Consider the following 15,726-nt stretch of genomic DNA (forward strand, 5'->3'; position numbering starts at 1 on the left):
TTTTCTGTGTGGGGTTTAGATATTCTCCATGGTTTTGTTTAGGTGATCCTGGACCTGTCGGACCACATGAAGGAGTGTATGTGAGACTGTTTGATTGTGTTGAGTTGTTTTTTTTGTTGTTGTTGATCAGGAATAGACAATAAACCAGAAACCTGATCCAATTAATTTAATTTTTGTCATTTTACAGCTGAGTCGACTCTGGTTGTTTATAAAAAGAAAATGGGTGCAGAAAAGTGATGGACTGATGTGTATTTGTTCAGATTATGTTCAGTCATGTGAAAACATTTTGCTAAATTAAATTCTGGATATTTTAATCATGTTTGTTGCAGTGTCATGGTATGGACCGTCCTGACATCAGGACGGATGTCGAACTTTGGACTTTCTTTCTGCAAGTCAGCATCACTAATTTAAACCCTGGACTTCTTTTCTTTGTATGACAGCACCGGAATGAACCATTTTCTCTATTGTCATATCTGCTAATGATTGTGCTAAAATGTTGAGCTCTTACACATGGATGGCTTTGAAAAGTCTCTAAAAATAAAAAATAAAAGTTGCCATGGAGCATAATAAAACATGTCATCCAAAACTGGTTAAGTTATTAGGACTGCCTACTGACCCCGGTGCACTATGCATTCTTCCAGTCTGCAGTTGTCTGGAACATTATCAACTCTGGGCGTGTTTATTCCTGTTAACGGGTCCAGAGAGGCCACCAGTATTACATAACTCTACTGGAGCCAGGTTTTTTTTTTTCTTTTTCTTCGACATCTGCCTTCCTGTCTTAGCACACTCTGCACAGAACAAACTGCAAGAACAAGCTCAATTTTCATCTTAGCCGGGCCATTCTTACAATTTTCTTCACCATGATTTTCCAAGCTCTTTTTGATTGCATGGACTTTACCGGCTGGCTTCTGCTAGGGTTTGTATTCCTGCTGATATTTGATGTTGTGAAAAACTGGAGGCCTCCCAACTTTCCACCGGGACCCTGGGCTGCACCTTTTGTAGGAAACATCTTAACGCCGTTGGACTTCAAAACAATGGAGAAGGTGAACGAGAATGCTTGTTTATACAGGTGCTGGTCATAAAATTAGAATATTGTGATAAAGTTCATTATTTTCCATAATGTCATGATAAAAATTAAATTGTCATATATTTTAGATTCATTGCACACCAACTGAAATATTTCAGGTCTTTTATTGTTTAAATTTTGATGATTTTGGCAAACAGCTCATGAAAACCCAAAATCCCTGTCTCAAAAAATTAGAATATTATGAAAGGTTCTCTGAACGAGCAATAAAAATAATCATCTGAATCAACAAAGTAACTCTAAACACCTGAAAAAGATTCCTGAGGCCTTTAAAAACTCCCAGCCTGGTTCATTACTCAAAACCGCAATCATGGGTCAGATTGCTGACCTGACTGCTGTCCAGAAGGCCATCACTGACATCCTCAAGCAAGAGGGTGAGAAACGGAAAGAAATTTCTGAACGAATCGGCTGTTTGCAGAGTGTTATATCAAGGCACCTCAGTGGGAAGTCAGTAGGAAGGAAAAAGTGTGGCAGAAAACGCTGCACAACGAGAAGAGGTGACCGGACCCTGAGGAAGATTGTGGAGAAGGGCCGATTCCAGACCAAATTAAATTTTCATCTCCATAAAACTTTTCAGCAGATGGAAGCATGAAGTGCTCCAAAATCTTCTGATAGCTGCTGCATTGATCCTGCCCTTGATAAAACCCAGTGGACCAACACCAGCAGCTGACATGGCACCCAGACCATCACTGACTGTGGGTACTTGACACTGGACTTCTGGCATTTTGGCATTTCCTTCTCCCCAGTCTTCCTCCAGAGTCTGGCACTTTGATTTCCGAATGAGATGCAAAGTTTGCTTTCATCCGAAAAAAGTACTTTGGACCACTGAACAACAGTGGTCCAAAGTGCTGCTTCTCTGTAGCCCAGGTCAGGCGCTTCTGCCGCTGTTTCTGGTTCAAAAGTGGCTTGACCTTTGACCTGGGGAATGCGGCACCTGTAGCCCATTTCCTGCACACGCCTGTGCACAGTGGCTCTGGATGTTTCTACTCCAGACTCAGTCCACTGCTTCCCCCAAGGTCTGGAATCGGCCCTTCTCCACAATCTTCCTCAGGATCCGGTCACCTCTTCTCGTTGTGCAGCGTTTTCTGCCACACTTTTTCCTTCCTACTGACTTCCCACTGAGGTGCCTTGATATAACACTCTGCAAACAGCCGATTTGTTCAGAAATTTCTTTCTGTTTCTCACCCTCTTGCTTGAGGATGTCAGTGATGGCCTTCTGGACAGCAGTCAGGTCAGCAGCCTACCCATGATTGCGGTTTTGAGTAATGAACCAGGCTGGGAGTTTTTAAAGGCCTCAGGAATCTTTTTCAGGTGTTTAGAGTTACTTTGTTGATTCAGATGATTATTTTTATTGCTCGTTCAGAGAACCTTTTCATAATATTCTAATTTTTTGAGACAGGGATTTTGGGTTTTCAAGAGCTGTTTGCCAAAATCATCAAAATTAAAACAATAAAAGACCTGAAATATTTCAGTTGGTGTGCAATGAATCTAAAATATATGACAATTTAATTTTTATCATGACATTATGGAAAATAATGAACTTTATCACAATATTCTAATTTTATGACCAGCACCTGTATACGGACATGTCAGTGCGCGTCTCCGAACAGGAGTGTGTGGAACTATACAGCAAGTTTCATGCTTTTAACCCCAGGGAAGAATGTATTTATGAAATATGGTGTTCACTTATAGGATGGAATAACCACAAAAGTCGTGTTGTAATTCCAAAAGTTTCCCAAAACTGAGTTTCACATTTAAACTAAACTTAAGTGGGTAAACAACTGCCTATATTTTCCTAAATCATCACTATATTTTTTTTCTCGATGTGAATTTGTTTTTTAAATGCAGCTTTCAAAGGAGTACGGTCCTGTGTTCAGCGTGAGAAAAGGCAGTGCGAGGCTGGTGTTTGTCTCTGGACTCAAGATGGTCAAAGAGGCTCTTGTCAGCCAGCTGGACAGCTTCGTCGATCGGCCAATTGTTCCCCTTTTTCACGTTACCTTCAAGGGCCTTGGTGAGTAGCCAAACAAGTGTATTAATTTATTATTCTCTGCTGAAAATTCCATTGTCTTTGGTCAGTTTTCATGCAAGCTTGTCCCTACGCCTAGCAGATCTTGGGTGAGAGACATTGGGAGATGCTGAATAGGTCACCAGTTTAACCTAGAGCAACACAACCTATTTTACACTTTAGTGTTCATTTATTTGAAAATATTTGTTCTTAAAATCTATTTTAAAATACTCTGATGTAACGTTATCGCAGGTATAGCTCTGAGTAACGGGTACTTGTGGAAGAAACAGAGGAAGTTCGCCAACGCTCACCTTCGCTACTTTGGAGAGGGACAGAAATCTTTAGAAAAATACATAGAAGTGGAGTCCAGCTTTCTTTGCGAAGCCTTCAACGATGAGCAAGGTAAGCAGACTTTAACGGAAACCAGTGAAAGAATTACGATTTACGCTCATTTAAATGTGATTTCTCAATATTTCCAGGAAAGCCATTTAACCCCCACTACATCCTAACAAACGCAGTGAGTAACATAATCTCATCTGTGGTCTTTGGACATCGATTTGAGTACTCGGACCCAAGCTTTCGGGAAGTCCTGGAGCTGGACAACGAAGCCGTTATTCTTTCTGGTTCCCTGCGGACTCAGGTATTCTTTTCTACCCGCTGAAAAGAAACTCTGCCTGGCTTGTCTGCAGCTGATCTGAGAGTCTGTCCCTTCATCTTCAGTTGTTTGACGCCTTCCCTGGACTGATGCAGCACCTGCCAGGGCCTCACCAGACCGTGCATACCAACTACAGGAAGATCCTGGTCTTTTTGAAAAAAGAGATAGAGAAGCACAGAGAGGAGTGGAATCCAGATGATCCTCGGGATTATGTCGACGTCTACCTGTCAGAGATGGAGAAGGTGAAAAGTTCATACGACATGAGACTTCTGTCGTGCGGTTTTGACGAAACACTGAAAAGCTTTGAGTTGCTGCCGTATAATTGGTCATTTGACTAGTAGAGATAAACAATTGAACAGATGAATGGTGTAATATTCATTAACATAATTTAGCAGATCCAATAGTCCACGAACACCACCAAATGGGTGGTGTTCATCAAGAAATCAAAACAGAAAAGTAACTGCTGGGTTCAACAAAAAAATAGCCATGGAGACGGTCAAAAACAAAAACACAGCTGTCTGTTATCTGCAGCCATCCATGCTGCATGTTTGCCATATTTCTGAAACAGTAACAAGAAGCTGTGATGCAAATGTTCCCTGCTGGGTAGCCGTCAGCCATGCTTCATTTTTGGCGTCTTGAGATAGTCGGATTCGTCAGCAAACCCTTAGAAGCTGGTCAACCATGGAAAAAGTCCACTGCAGGACATTGATCACTGGCAAGAGAAACTTCACACAAGCTGCGTGAATTATGTTTAAAGTGAGAAATGTTAGCAGAGCTCTTGTTGTAATGAGATTAAATTCCAATATTTTTTGATGTCTTGTTAGAAAAAAGAGGATCCCCAGGCTGGCTTCAACACTGAAACGCTGCTGGTTAGCACTCTTGACCTCATCGAGGCTGGAACAGAAACCACTGCCACCACATTGCGCTGGGCCCTTCTGTTCATGTTGCACTACCCAGAGATACAGGGTCAGCGGGTTGTCACAAAACTGAAATATCCCAACTAAAACGGTGTTAGATTTCAACGCCCTTCTTCCTCTTCCGTCCTTTTTTCTCAGAGAAGGTCCAAGCAGAGATAGACAGAGTGATCGGGCAGTCTCGTCAGCCCACCGTGGCCGACAGGCCGAACTTGCCCTACACCGACGCCGTCATCCACGAGGTCCAGCGGATGGGAAACATCGTTCCCATGGGATTTCCTAAAATGGCGAGTAAAGACACAACACTGGGAGGATACTTCATTCCTAAGGTAGGAGAACACGTACCTCAGTTAAAACTAAATTTTATGTGACGAAATCGTTGGGTAGCCGCTGATGCCTGAAACGTGTCTCGTTGTTCAGGGAACATATATGACGACAATCCTGGCATCTGTGCTGTTTGATAAGAACGAGTGGGCGACTCCAGATGTCTTCAATCCCGAGCACTTCTTGGATTCAGAGGGAAAGTTTGTCAAGAGAGATGCTTTCTTGCCATTTTCAGCAGGTTGGTTACAAGGTTTCTGTTCAAAGCTTGCTCTCCTCTGTGTTTCTGTGCAATATTCACTGCAGAGTTCCTTCTTTTTGCCAACCTAATTGAGGACATTTGAGTATTAAATGTTTAACTTGGAAATGCGAGGTTGTCTGTATGCTCCACAAACCATAGAAGAGTACAACACTGAAGTTAGCTGTTGATTTGAGTGATAAAAAGGCTATTTAATTGTTTTCTTTTCTGGCCTGTGAACTAACTTAGGATGAGCAACATTTTAAAATCATGACAGAAGCGGTAAAGCACAGTTTTTGAGCTTGCATGCTGTCCACTTCAGTTTAACAATTTATATATTCAGTCTATATTTGTTATTTAAAGTGGACTGGAGGTCGAATCAGATACAGAAGAGTCAAGTTTGAAGTTTCAAAGAAATGTTTTTATGTGAAAACTCTCATCACAAATGAAACAAAATCTGAATACTGATGGGTTAAACAGTCAAGTAGGTACTTAAATGCTTCTTTTACAAATGAAATATATTTTTAGCACGTTCCTGTTTTGTAAATGCATAAAATGGAGGGGAACATCGTCACCAATTAATAATTTTGGAATCCCGCAGATTTTTTTGAGTTCTACGTGGGTCAGTCCCAGATCCAATCGCCACCTACCTAAGAAAAGCAAAAGACACACCGACGTCGCCTTTAAGCTCATCAAAAATAAATGCACATGTACAATATGCTATAGCATATGCTGATCAAGCACGTCCCATTTCTCAACGCAGGTAAACGCATGTGTTTGGGGGAACACCTGGCCAAAATGGAGCTCTTCGTCTTCTTCTCAGTTTTGCTGCAGCACTTCACCTTTTCCCCGGTTCCAGGAGAAATGCCTAAGCTGGAGGGCGTGATGGGCTTCACTTATTCCCCCGAGGAGTTCAGATTCCTGGCTGTGCCACGCTAACATGGGTTTCGCATACTTCTCATTGGGACAACAGCGCTGTATTAAAAATGTTTTCATTGGTCTGATGATGTATTCTAATCATAATTGTCTGATGATGTAAGCCAATAAAAAAAAAACTGAAATTACTGAAATTACTGAAATTACTGAAATTATAAGGTTTTCCTTATAATTTCAGTCAAATTCAGTCAAATTACTGAATTTGACTAAATATGATAACATTTGGTAGTTTAAAATGTTAAACTACCAAATGTAGTTTGGTAGTTTAACAAACTAAACTACCACAAATTAAATAGAAATAGAAAAATAGAAAAACCACAAAAATACGTGGATCAAAACTCTAGTTGCTATTTTAACCTTAGTAACATGTGATTTCTTTATCTGTGTGGAGCCAGAGAGTTTTACGATGCATCGCCCTGGTACATCACCAATCTGTGTTAGTCTGTGATAAATATATTCTTCTTGTAAATGAAACGCATGTCTTAGTCATGCTGCACAAGCAGATCTGTGAAGTTGGTTCTGTATCTTTAAATGACTCAGCTTTGCTGCCACATGAGAGCAATGTTCAGCTGTCTGCAAAGCAATTTAATCACGATACGCGTTCTGTGTTCTGGAGCAACGTAAGCACAATCTGTTGATCACTCTAATAGTAATTTGGTGAATGTAAAAAAATAAAAAGTAAACTATTGAGAGAGAGGATGGTTGAAGTATTTAGATTGTAATTTGTGTGCGATGTTTTATGTTCATCTCATTTCAAGACGATTTCATAACAGCTTAACATCGAACCAAAGAGAGAAGGGAAAATGTTGCATGATGGCAAAAGATAAACTTTTCATTCTTAGAATGTAATAAAGTGTTTATAATATGAACATTTGTAGTCTTTGAAATGGTGATTCATTTGTCAGACATTTTTTGCATTACCGATAAGTGACAGCAGTTCAGCTCAAAGAACAAAGCAGAGAAGAAGTGAACTCTGCTGGAAAAAAATAACAGTCAGTTTCTCTTATGACATTTGATAAATTCAGTGATTTTGCTGAATATTTGTGTTAGAGGCTGGGAGCTTTTTCTGCACAGTATTTAGTTAAGCTCCACATAACAGCCCCGTAAAGCACAACTCATGTCTGTCTGGTTTGACCGTGAAACCGCCAAACGTTTAGCTTCAGCTTAGTTAAAATAACAAAGTAGTCGTGTCCAATTCCAGTCCCTTTGAGCCGATCACCTTTGAGCCGATCACCTTTGGCTTTAATCCCAGCACCAAGCCTTTCAGATTAGGTCTTTATTACTACTGGACACCTAAAGATCTGATTCTCAGCAGATTTTTGTTGGTAAAATAGTTCAAGCTCAGTCAGATTGAGCTGTTATGTATTTTTCTATTCTCTTCACAATTTTGGAGAATTTAGTGTCGACCTGTCAAATAAAACGCAGTGTATGATTTTTGCAGGCACACATCTGACATTCCTCCAGTTTTCTTAAGTTCCAGCTTGTTGAAACTCCTGCACATTAAATCTCCTGGGTGCCTTTTGCCACTGGTGCACTTTGTGTCGTTGGGCCTGGCTCTGCTTACTTGGGAACATCTAATCTCTGATTTAGTTTTATCACAATCGGTAGCAAAGCTGGAGGATTCAAGAGTGCACAAACTGGCTGATGAATTAGGGGAGATGCCAACAGGAAGCCTTCCAAAACTGTCATTCTTACTAAATACAGACAAGTAATTCGGACTCTGAGCTAGTCGGGACACAGAGACCCTGTTTTATGTTTGTGTCCATCATATTTAATATCCATTATCACATTGTCTGAACTCTTAACAGGGATAGATAAAAGAAGGTTTTATCTTCCCTGGATTACAAAGGTTAGGCTTGTCAAAGGGCATGCAGGTGCGGTCTGCAACATTTGCACCACTTTCCCCTTTGCACAGCCTAAGGTGTGCTGTGATTTTCAGTTGCCTGCCAGGCGGCCGACGCTGCAGACTTTGACTGTAAACAGGCATCACAAAAACAAGAAGACTGTTGAGATAAGCATTTTCTTTTTTTCTGCTGCAGCCCGTTTTTTGCGCGCTTTAACCATGTGGCTTTATGATTTTTTGATGAGCTTTGACCTGAAGGGGCTTTTTTTGTTTCTTTTATCATTTCTTCTGATAGCTGATTACTTGAAAAACAGGAAACCATCAAACTTTCCTCCAGGACCAAGAGCTCTTCCCTTCGTGGGAAATATCTTGACTTTGGACAGCAAGCACCCACACATTTATTTCACCAAGGTATCGCTTTGCATTAAGAGCCTAAAGTTATAGCTTTATTTGGCTAAATTCATTGTTAAATGTGAATTAAAAAGCTGTTTTCAGGTGCCCTGAAAACAACTTTCTCTCTTTTTTTTGTGGGATTCAAACATTTCTACTGATGATAAATTCTGCTGTGAAATATTAAAGTTTGTAAATGTTCTTTTTACAACATTTTCAAAAGGCTGCTCCGATGAGAACCGCCCCCATTTCTAGGGCGGATGACCAAAATCAAATAATATATTAAAGAATGTCAGTAGTTGAATTAAGCTTTAGGGAGGCTGGGAGACGGGGCTGGCAAAAGAATGACAGGAGTTAAATATTAACTAAGGAAGGACTGGGTAGATGCAGAACCAAGTAAATAGGTGTTGCAATTTGTCAAATTTCTTTTTTTTTAATTCACAGTAAATATACATTGTGGCAAAAAATGTTTTTACATATTTTGCTGTTTGTCAATTTGCCACATTTAAATTTTCCAAATGATTAAATTTAAGGAAAAAGGTAACTTGCATACATAAAAATGTGGTTAAGTGATGATTTCATCTGTGATTGAATCATCACAGATGAAATCTGTGCTTATCTTCCTCTAAGATAATATCTCAGAGGAATAATGAACTTACCCCTTCGTTAATTAACTGTAATTAACCACTTTTCTTTTCTCTCTCTTTTTTTTTTGGAAAGATACATCAATAGTGACAGTCCACTAAATTTTCTCCTAAGGTGAACCTCTAATTTATCCATGAAACCACATAAGGACCCAGATCAACAACTAAAATACTGCAGGCCGCAGTTTCCTCTGTTAAGACACAAAAACAGCATCTAGAGAAATTTTTCAGAAGAGGAAAACGGACTTACATTTATCGCAAAATATCTTAACATCCAAGAGTTTGGAGAAAAAAAATTGTAGACAGACAAGACAAAAGTGGAATCCCTTTGTAAACTGTATCTTGTCACATCTGGCAAACATAGTGGAGGTAACTGCAATGATTTTGGGGCTCTTTTGTTGTTACTGGTACCCATAAAATGTCCTTTACGCCCACATATAAAAAAAAATGGAAAGAATGAAGTCAGTAACTGTTTGGGTGTCTGGAAGACGCCGTACAGATTAACCTGTTACGTTCGCCGCAGCTGGCCGACCTCTATGGCAGCGTCCTCAGAGTCCGCCTGGGCTGGGATACGTTGGTGATTGTGAGCGGATATAAGATGGTGAAAGAGGCCATTGTGACGCAAGCTGAGAACTTTGTGGACCGGCCGTACGATGCAGTCGCCGACAGGTTTTACACCGAGCCCTCAGGTGTGAAAATATTTTGGTTTCGTTGGACAGACATGGGTAATATGAGGCTTTAACATTGTCATGCCTGCATGCTTATTTCTAGCTGGTCTATTCTTGAGCAACGGCGAAAAATGGAAGAGACAGCGACGTTTTGCTTTGTCTACGTTACGTAACTTCGGTCTGGGGAAGAACATGCTGGAGCTCAGCATCTGTGAGGAGATCCGACACCTGCAGGAGGAAATAAAGAGTGAAAAAGGTGGGTTACATTCACTGTGAAATACAGCACACGTTTTCTCTTTCTTCAACCGGGTCTTTCTCTTCGTCAGGTAAACTTTTCAGCCCAGCTGGCCTCTTCAACAACGCTGTGTCCAACATCATCTGCCAGCTTGTCATGGGGAAAAGATACGACTACACTGACCACAGGTTTCAGACGATGCTGAAGTACATGTCTGAGGTGATTTGGCTGGAGGGGAGCATTTGGGGCGAAGTAAGTTCAATAACCCCGATGGAGAACCACTCTGTGTCACATACCGCGATGTGAGAGGTTTATTGTAAAAGAGGATTTCTGATATTTGTCTTTATTGTCGTCATTTTATCTTGTCTTCAAACAGCTCTATCGGGCATTCCCCAGCGTGATGAAATATTTGCCAGGTCGTCACAACAAAATCTTCAGGATTTACAACGCCATACAAGATTTCCTTCGCGAGGAAATACAAGAGCACAAGAAGGACTTGGACCACAACAATCCTAGAGACTACATTGACTCTTTTCTCATTGAGATAGAGAACGTATGTCACCAATCAGAGTTATTTCGCTCTCAAACACATCCCATTTCACTCTGCTATCATTAAGCAATTTGTCTTTTGTGCGTTTCTGTGCAGCAAAAAGACTCCAACCTGGGCTTCACCGAGAGCAACCTGACTTTCTGCTCTCTTGACCTCTTCCTGGCAGGAACAGAAACAACAGCCACCACGCTGCAGTGGGCTTTGATTTTCCTGATTAAAAACCCCGACATCCAAGGTTGGTGGAAGACTCGGCTCTCTAAAGTGATTACAGCTCTGCTTAAAGCTTGCATGTTTTTTCATATTGTAAAAATGCCCCGATTCACTTGTTGACACACAACAATAAAGTGTTACCTTGAGCACAAAGCTCCAGGTCATATGGCACGGATGTCAGTTTCATAAATATTCCTGAACAACTGTAATAAAGAAAAGTTTGGGTTTGGATAGGGCACTGACCTGTGGTTGCCATGGATTCATTTTGCTCACCTAATGTAAAAACTAGAGGTGCACCGATTGCAGTTTTCTGGTCGATCGCCGATCTACGATCTTTTAAAAAGTTTAACCTGCTGATTCTGATTTTGGCCGATACCAATTTTGATATCAATATAGTAAGAAAGTCATTGAGTTGGCAGCAGTGGGGCCACTATTGTTAATTGTAAACGTGCAGACATGACTTTGAGGGCTGGTCTGTCAGTCAAACCTTTCTCACCAGAGAGTAAAAGAGGACAATGGTTGATTCTTAGACCTTTACCAAGTTAGATAAGATCTGTGGATCACCAGATCACCGACCTCCCAAAATGAAGGAAATCGGCTCCAATTAATCTGTGCACCCGTAGTAAAAACCCATTTCTTACATACTGTTACATTGTTTTTTTTTTGTTTGTTTGTTTTTTACTTATACTGTTGCTCATTTTAAACTAACTGAATACATGAAGGACAGACAGACAGGAGTAAGCTGAGGTATGAGTGACACAGAGTTCAAGGAGAGTACATCAGAGACCAACTCTGATGCAAAATAGGATCAATGTTTGTTACTGAGGCAGGAGCAGGTGGAGCCATGACGAGACCACCGGGGGGATTTGACAGAAAGACAGCTGCATGTATGCTGAATCATACATGGCTGAGAGAGACCTAAGCAAAAACTGACTTTGTTGTTACAGAGAAAGTCCAGGCAGAGATTGACAGGGTGATCGGACAGAGTCGCCAACCCTCAATGGCTGACAGACAGAACCTGCCGTACACTGATGCTGTGATCCATGAGATCCAGAGGATGGGAAACATTGTTCCTCTGAATGGATTCAGGGTCGCTGCCAAGGATACAACTCTGGGTGGTTACTTCATACCAAAGGTAAATTTACCGAGCAACTAATAAGCGATAAGCATTTGGGTAAAAGTGTTGTTTCTAGTTTTGCTTCATTCTATTTAGTGAATTTTGATGTTTTTAGGGAACATCTGTGATGCCCATGCTGACATCTGTACTGTTTGACAAATCTGAATGGGAAACTCCAGACACCTTCAACCCCGGACACTTCCTGGATGGCAATGGGAAGTTTGTGAAGAGAGAAGCATTCCTCCCGTTCTCTGCAGGTACAGCACACACGTTTCTGAGTCAAGAGTTTCCAAACTTTCCCAGCAGAATTACTGGCATCACCACAAAATGTGAGAACTACTACAAGTGGCACTATTTAAAGGGAAATAAAAAGGCCTTCTAAACAAGATGTTGCATTAACAACAGATCAAAAACAATCAACCAAACTCAAATAACCTCACTTTTTGCTAGTGCAAGTATGGTCTTACAAAAAGGGTTTAGGTCAGAGGTGATTGAAAGATCCTCACTTAGCAAGACACAGGAAGCAGTAACCCTGTCTTTACAGAGATCCTGCAGCCCATTCCCAGCTATAGATTAAAGCTAATTAATCTAAGTCCAGTTCCTCAATTTCAAAGGAGAAAGCACTTACAACTCCACTTGTTAGCATAGTTGACAAGTGCTATAAGATCTGGGTAGTTGGCAAGATGTCAGAAACTGGCTTTGAAAAAATAAATTTCCCCGGGGACCACATAACAGTCAAGAATATATATAGTTATGTTTTTTTGTGTTCGTTGTGCAGGGAAACGTGTGTGTCTTGGTGAAGGCCTCGCTAAGATGGAGCTGTTCCTGTTTTTGGTCGCCTTGCTGCAGAAGTTCACTTTCTCTGTTCCTGACGGAGTCGAGCTGAGCACTGAAGGAATCACGGGAGCGACGCGCGTACCTCACCCCTTCAAAGTGTCTGCTGAGGCTCGCTGACAGATCCGCCATTACCGTTTGATCTCCAGAGAAGAATAATGTAGAAACAATGTAGAAAAAGCTCTTAATAGTCTTAGCAGTGCTTCTTGTTCAGCAAGATTCTGATTGCATGCATCTCTACGTTATAATCTGGGTGATGGTTTCATGTAACAATATAAGCTATTAGCAAACAATACAACATACTGTGACCTGCTGACTCCTACTGGGAGTTCAGGAGCAAGAAATCCCAGATGGCAGACAAAAAACAATTCACAAGACATTGAAATACTCCTGTTGACTACAAAATATGGCAACTTATCAAATTGTGAAGTAAAGACTTGTAAACATATAATTTGATGCTTACCGCTGCATTGAAAGATACAGAAAGATGAAACGTTTGCCATTTTTAATTGTAAATATTGTTAGTTTTTTAAAGATTGGTAAACTCCTTGGTGTGATGTGAATTTTTATTTGAATTTGAAAAATAATAAATAAAGGAAGTGTGTTTTATCATTATGGGGGCTAAGAATCACAAAAATGAAAGGTTTGTGACTGCCTTGCTTTCTTTGGTCCAATACTGATACTAGCACAATATTCACTGCCAGTGAACCTTAAATGCAACAGTCCACATACTATATGTAAATAGGTTGCCAATTTTTTATTATTATTATTATTATTATTATTATTATTATTATTATTATTATTATTATTAGCTTTAGCTTACTGAAACATCTCTCACCACCAACAGCTGTCATATGCAATGTGCAAAATACACATGAAGCAGTCTAGATGCTTTGTAGTTGCACTTTAATCAAGCAGCAGTATATAACTTTAATTAAAAAAAATGTTTTCTCCATATTTGTTAAAGTTGTCACCATGTTGTGACAGTTTGCTTTGAGACAGATAAACTGTGAAAAGATCAATCTCCTCCACCTCCTCCCTGACTGAATATTACTGGCTGAAGTAACGTGCCGTTCCGACCAAAAACAACCAATCAGAACCAGGGGAGTCTTAATGCTGTCAATAAATCTTATGCTAATGTGCTAATGGCAAAGAAACAACTTATAATTACAGAAAAACCGTTTATCTGCTGTCATTGGTAGCTATGCTAACTAGACTGAGCATTGTGACAGTTCGCTATGAGACAGATAAACTGTGTCATTTTTAATTGTAAATAGGCTGTGCTAGCTACAGCATAGCACAGAGCAAGGGGGAGGGAGGATGAGCAGCCACATGATTGACGGCGCTAAAACCTGCCTCCTGCCTCTGATTGGTTGTTTCTAGATAGCACTGGGAGAAAGCCGAAGAATTTTTTTTTTTTCTCACAGATGATCTCTCATATACCATACTGTCACAACACATTGACAGTTCTAACAAATATGTAAAAACATATATTTTTTATAAAAAGTTATATAATGCAGCTTCCCTTTTTTTGGTTCCTTGCTTCGGGGAAACACTGAATTCATGTGTGTGTAGAGCCGTTTAAACAAACATGCCTTGTCCTGCCTGAGCTTCCTGCTATTCAGTTTTATCCCTCTCAACCTAAAATGTTTTCAGAGCTTAGAGCTGATATGAAACCACTGAACACAAAGGCTACCCTGGCTGTTTGCATTAGGACTAATATATTCTATCACAGGGAAGATTTTCCTATTTATAAAGACTGCAGTTAGTATTCCCTGCTGGGTTTGCTTTGGCAACAGAGAAACTTGGATCCTTTATTTGAAGCCATCAGTTCTCAGCAGTTTCCAACAACTGCTCCTTTCAGGGAACATTTACAATTCATCAAGTGGCTTGAAATAAAAAACCTGGTAACACTTTATTTGAAGGGGGTTGAATAAGGCTGTCATGACACCGTCATAAACATAACATAACACCTGTCAGGGACATCAATAAGCCTTCATGAATATTTATGACTGTTGTCATAAAGCGTCATTCGGTAAATTATGACACTTTTAATACAAAGTTGACATTGTTCAAAATGTCTTTGTTATGACAACTTGACATTAACCAGTAAATCATTACTGTTTAAACTTTACCTTTAATAACATAAAGTTACCTAATTTTTAAAGTGCAATCAGTAATACTTTTATAACAAATTTATATCAGTAATGATTTCTTGGTTAATGTCAAGTTGTCATAACAAAGACATTTTGAATAATGTCAACTTTGTATTAAAAGTGTCATAATTTACCGAATGACACTTTATGACAACAGTCATAAATATTCATGAAGGCTTATTCATGTGCATGGCAGGTGTTATGTTATGTTTATGACGGTGTCATGACAGTCTTATTCAACCCCCTTCAAATAAAGTGTTACCAAAAACCTTGATCAACCTTAGTTAAGTTCATGCAAACAATTAAATTGCAATAATTAATAAGGACAATAAAACCACAACGCAACAGGCTACAAACGCTCTATAGACCAAACAGTCTATGGGCTCAGAGGGTTCATGAGAGCTCTGATAAATAATAATCCGCTTGTTACGTGAAAGTTAAAGTTGTAGTCAAAAGCCTGACGACTCAATTAATCACCCAGATTACTGGCAAAGACAAAGAAGTGAATCTGAAAACGGCTGCTCTGCCTGCACATGCACCGATGAAACAACAAAACTCAAATCTCAACATGTGTCATAAAAAGAAAACCTTTTAACAAAGACGGCTGAGACGGTTATTCTAAAGGTTTTTGATCAGAATTCATTCTTTAATAAAAGGCATTTAATAAAATTAATTATCAGATCAGAAATGTTGTTCATGCAATTTGAAACAATATACATATAAATTATGAATATATTATATGAATATAAATTATTCTAAAGTAAAATAAGTTATGTTAACTTGATATTGAGTAAAAAAATAACAGAGAGGTGTGTTCTCTTTAACTAGGCGGGGACAGTTTTTTCTTGTGAAATAATTGTTTTCAATTGCAGCAATAAGTTAAAAATCACAATTCAAGATTAGTAAAGTTTAAAAATAAGGTTTAG

General features: G+C 39.7%; 2 protein-coding genes across 2 annotated transcripts; both read left to right on the top strand.

Annotated features, from left to right (window-relative positions):
• Window positions 1-662: 662 nt before the first annotated feature.
• LOC103137020 (cytochrome P450 2J2-like) lies at window positions 663-6,278 on the top strand. The gene is made up of 9 exons (XM_007550530.2): window positions 663-1,043; window positions 2,933-3,095; window positions 3,342-3,491; window positions 3,569-3,729; window positions 3,810-3,986; window positions 4,569-4,710; window positions 4,800-4,987; window positions 5,079-5,220; window positions 5,981-6,278. Exons 1-9 carry the CDS (start codon window positions 861-863, stop codon window positions 6,154-6,156), a joined length of 1,482 nt encoding a protein of 493 aa, XP_007550592.1. The 5' UTR covers window positions 663-860; the 3' UTR covers window positions 6,157-6,278.
• Window positions 6,279-8,053: 1,775 nt separating this feature from the next.
• Window positions 8,054-12,800, top strand: LOC103137019 (cytochrome P450 2J6-like). Its single transcript, XM_007550528.2, has 9 exons — window positions 8,054-8,407; window positions 9,554-9,719; window positions 9,802-9,954; window positions 10,025-10,185; window positions 10,310-10,486; window positions 10,580-10,718; window positions 11,641-11,828; window positions 11,926-12,067; window positions 12,589-12,800. Exons 1-9 carry the CDS (start codon window positions 8,216-8,218, stop codon window positions 12,762-12,764), a joined length of 1,494 nt encoding a protein of 497 aa, XP_007550590.1. The 5' UTR covers window positions 8,054-8,215; the 3' UTR covers window positions 12,765-12,800.
• Window positions 12,801-15,726: the final 2,926 nt, after the last annotated feature.

Source organism: Poecilia formosa, unplaced genomic scaffold (genome assembly GCF_000485575.1).
Source record: "Poecilia formosa unplaced genomic scaffold, Poecilia_formosa-5.1.2 Scaffold37, whole genome shotgun sequence".
In the NCBI taxonomy this organism is placed as follows: Eukaryota; Metazoa; Chordata; class Actinopteri; order Cyprinodontiformes; family Poeciliidae; genus Poecilia; species Poecilia formosa.

Bases quoted from the DNA above. Each gene is read 5' to 3' on its own strand.
- LOC103137020 (XM_007550530.2), top strand. From the start codon at position 861: ATGATTTTCCAAGCTCTTTTTGATTGCATGGACTTTACCGGCTGGCTT. The intron at 1,044-2,932 runs GTGAACGAGAAT...TTTTAAATGCAG, and splicing joins ACTTCAAAACAATGGAGAAG to CTTTCAAAGGAGTACGGTCC. The intron at 4,988-5,078 runs GTAGGAGAACAC...CTCGTTGTTCAG, and splicing joins GAGGATACTTCATTCCTAAG to GGAACATATATGACGACAAT.
- LOC103137019 (XM_007550528.2), top strand. From the start codon at position 8,216: ATGTGGCTTTATGATTTTTTGATGAGCTTTGACCTGAAGGGGCTTTTT. The intron at 9,720-9,801 runs GTGTGAAAATAT...GCTTATTTCTAG, and splicing joins GTTTTACACCGAGCCCTCAG to CTGGTCTATTCTTGAGCAAC. The intron at 10,719-11,640 runs GTTGGTGGAAGA...TTGTTGTTACAG, and splicing joins TAAAAACCCCGACATCCAAG to AGAAAGTCCAGGCAGAGATT.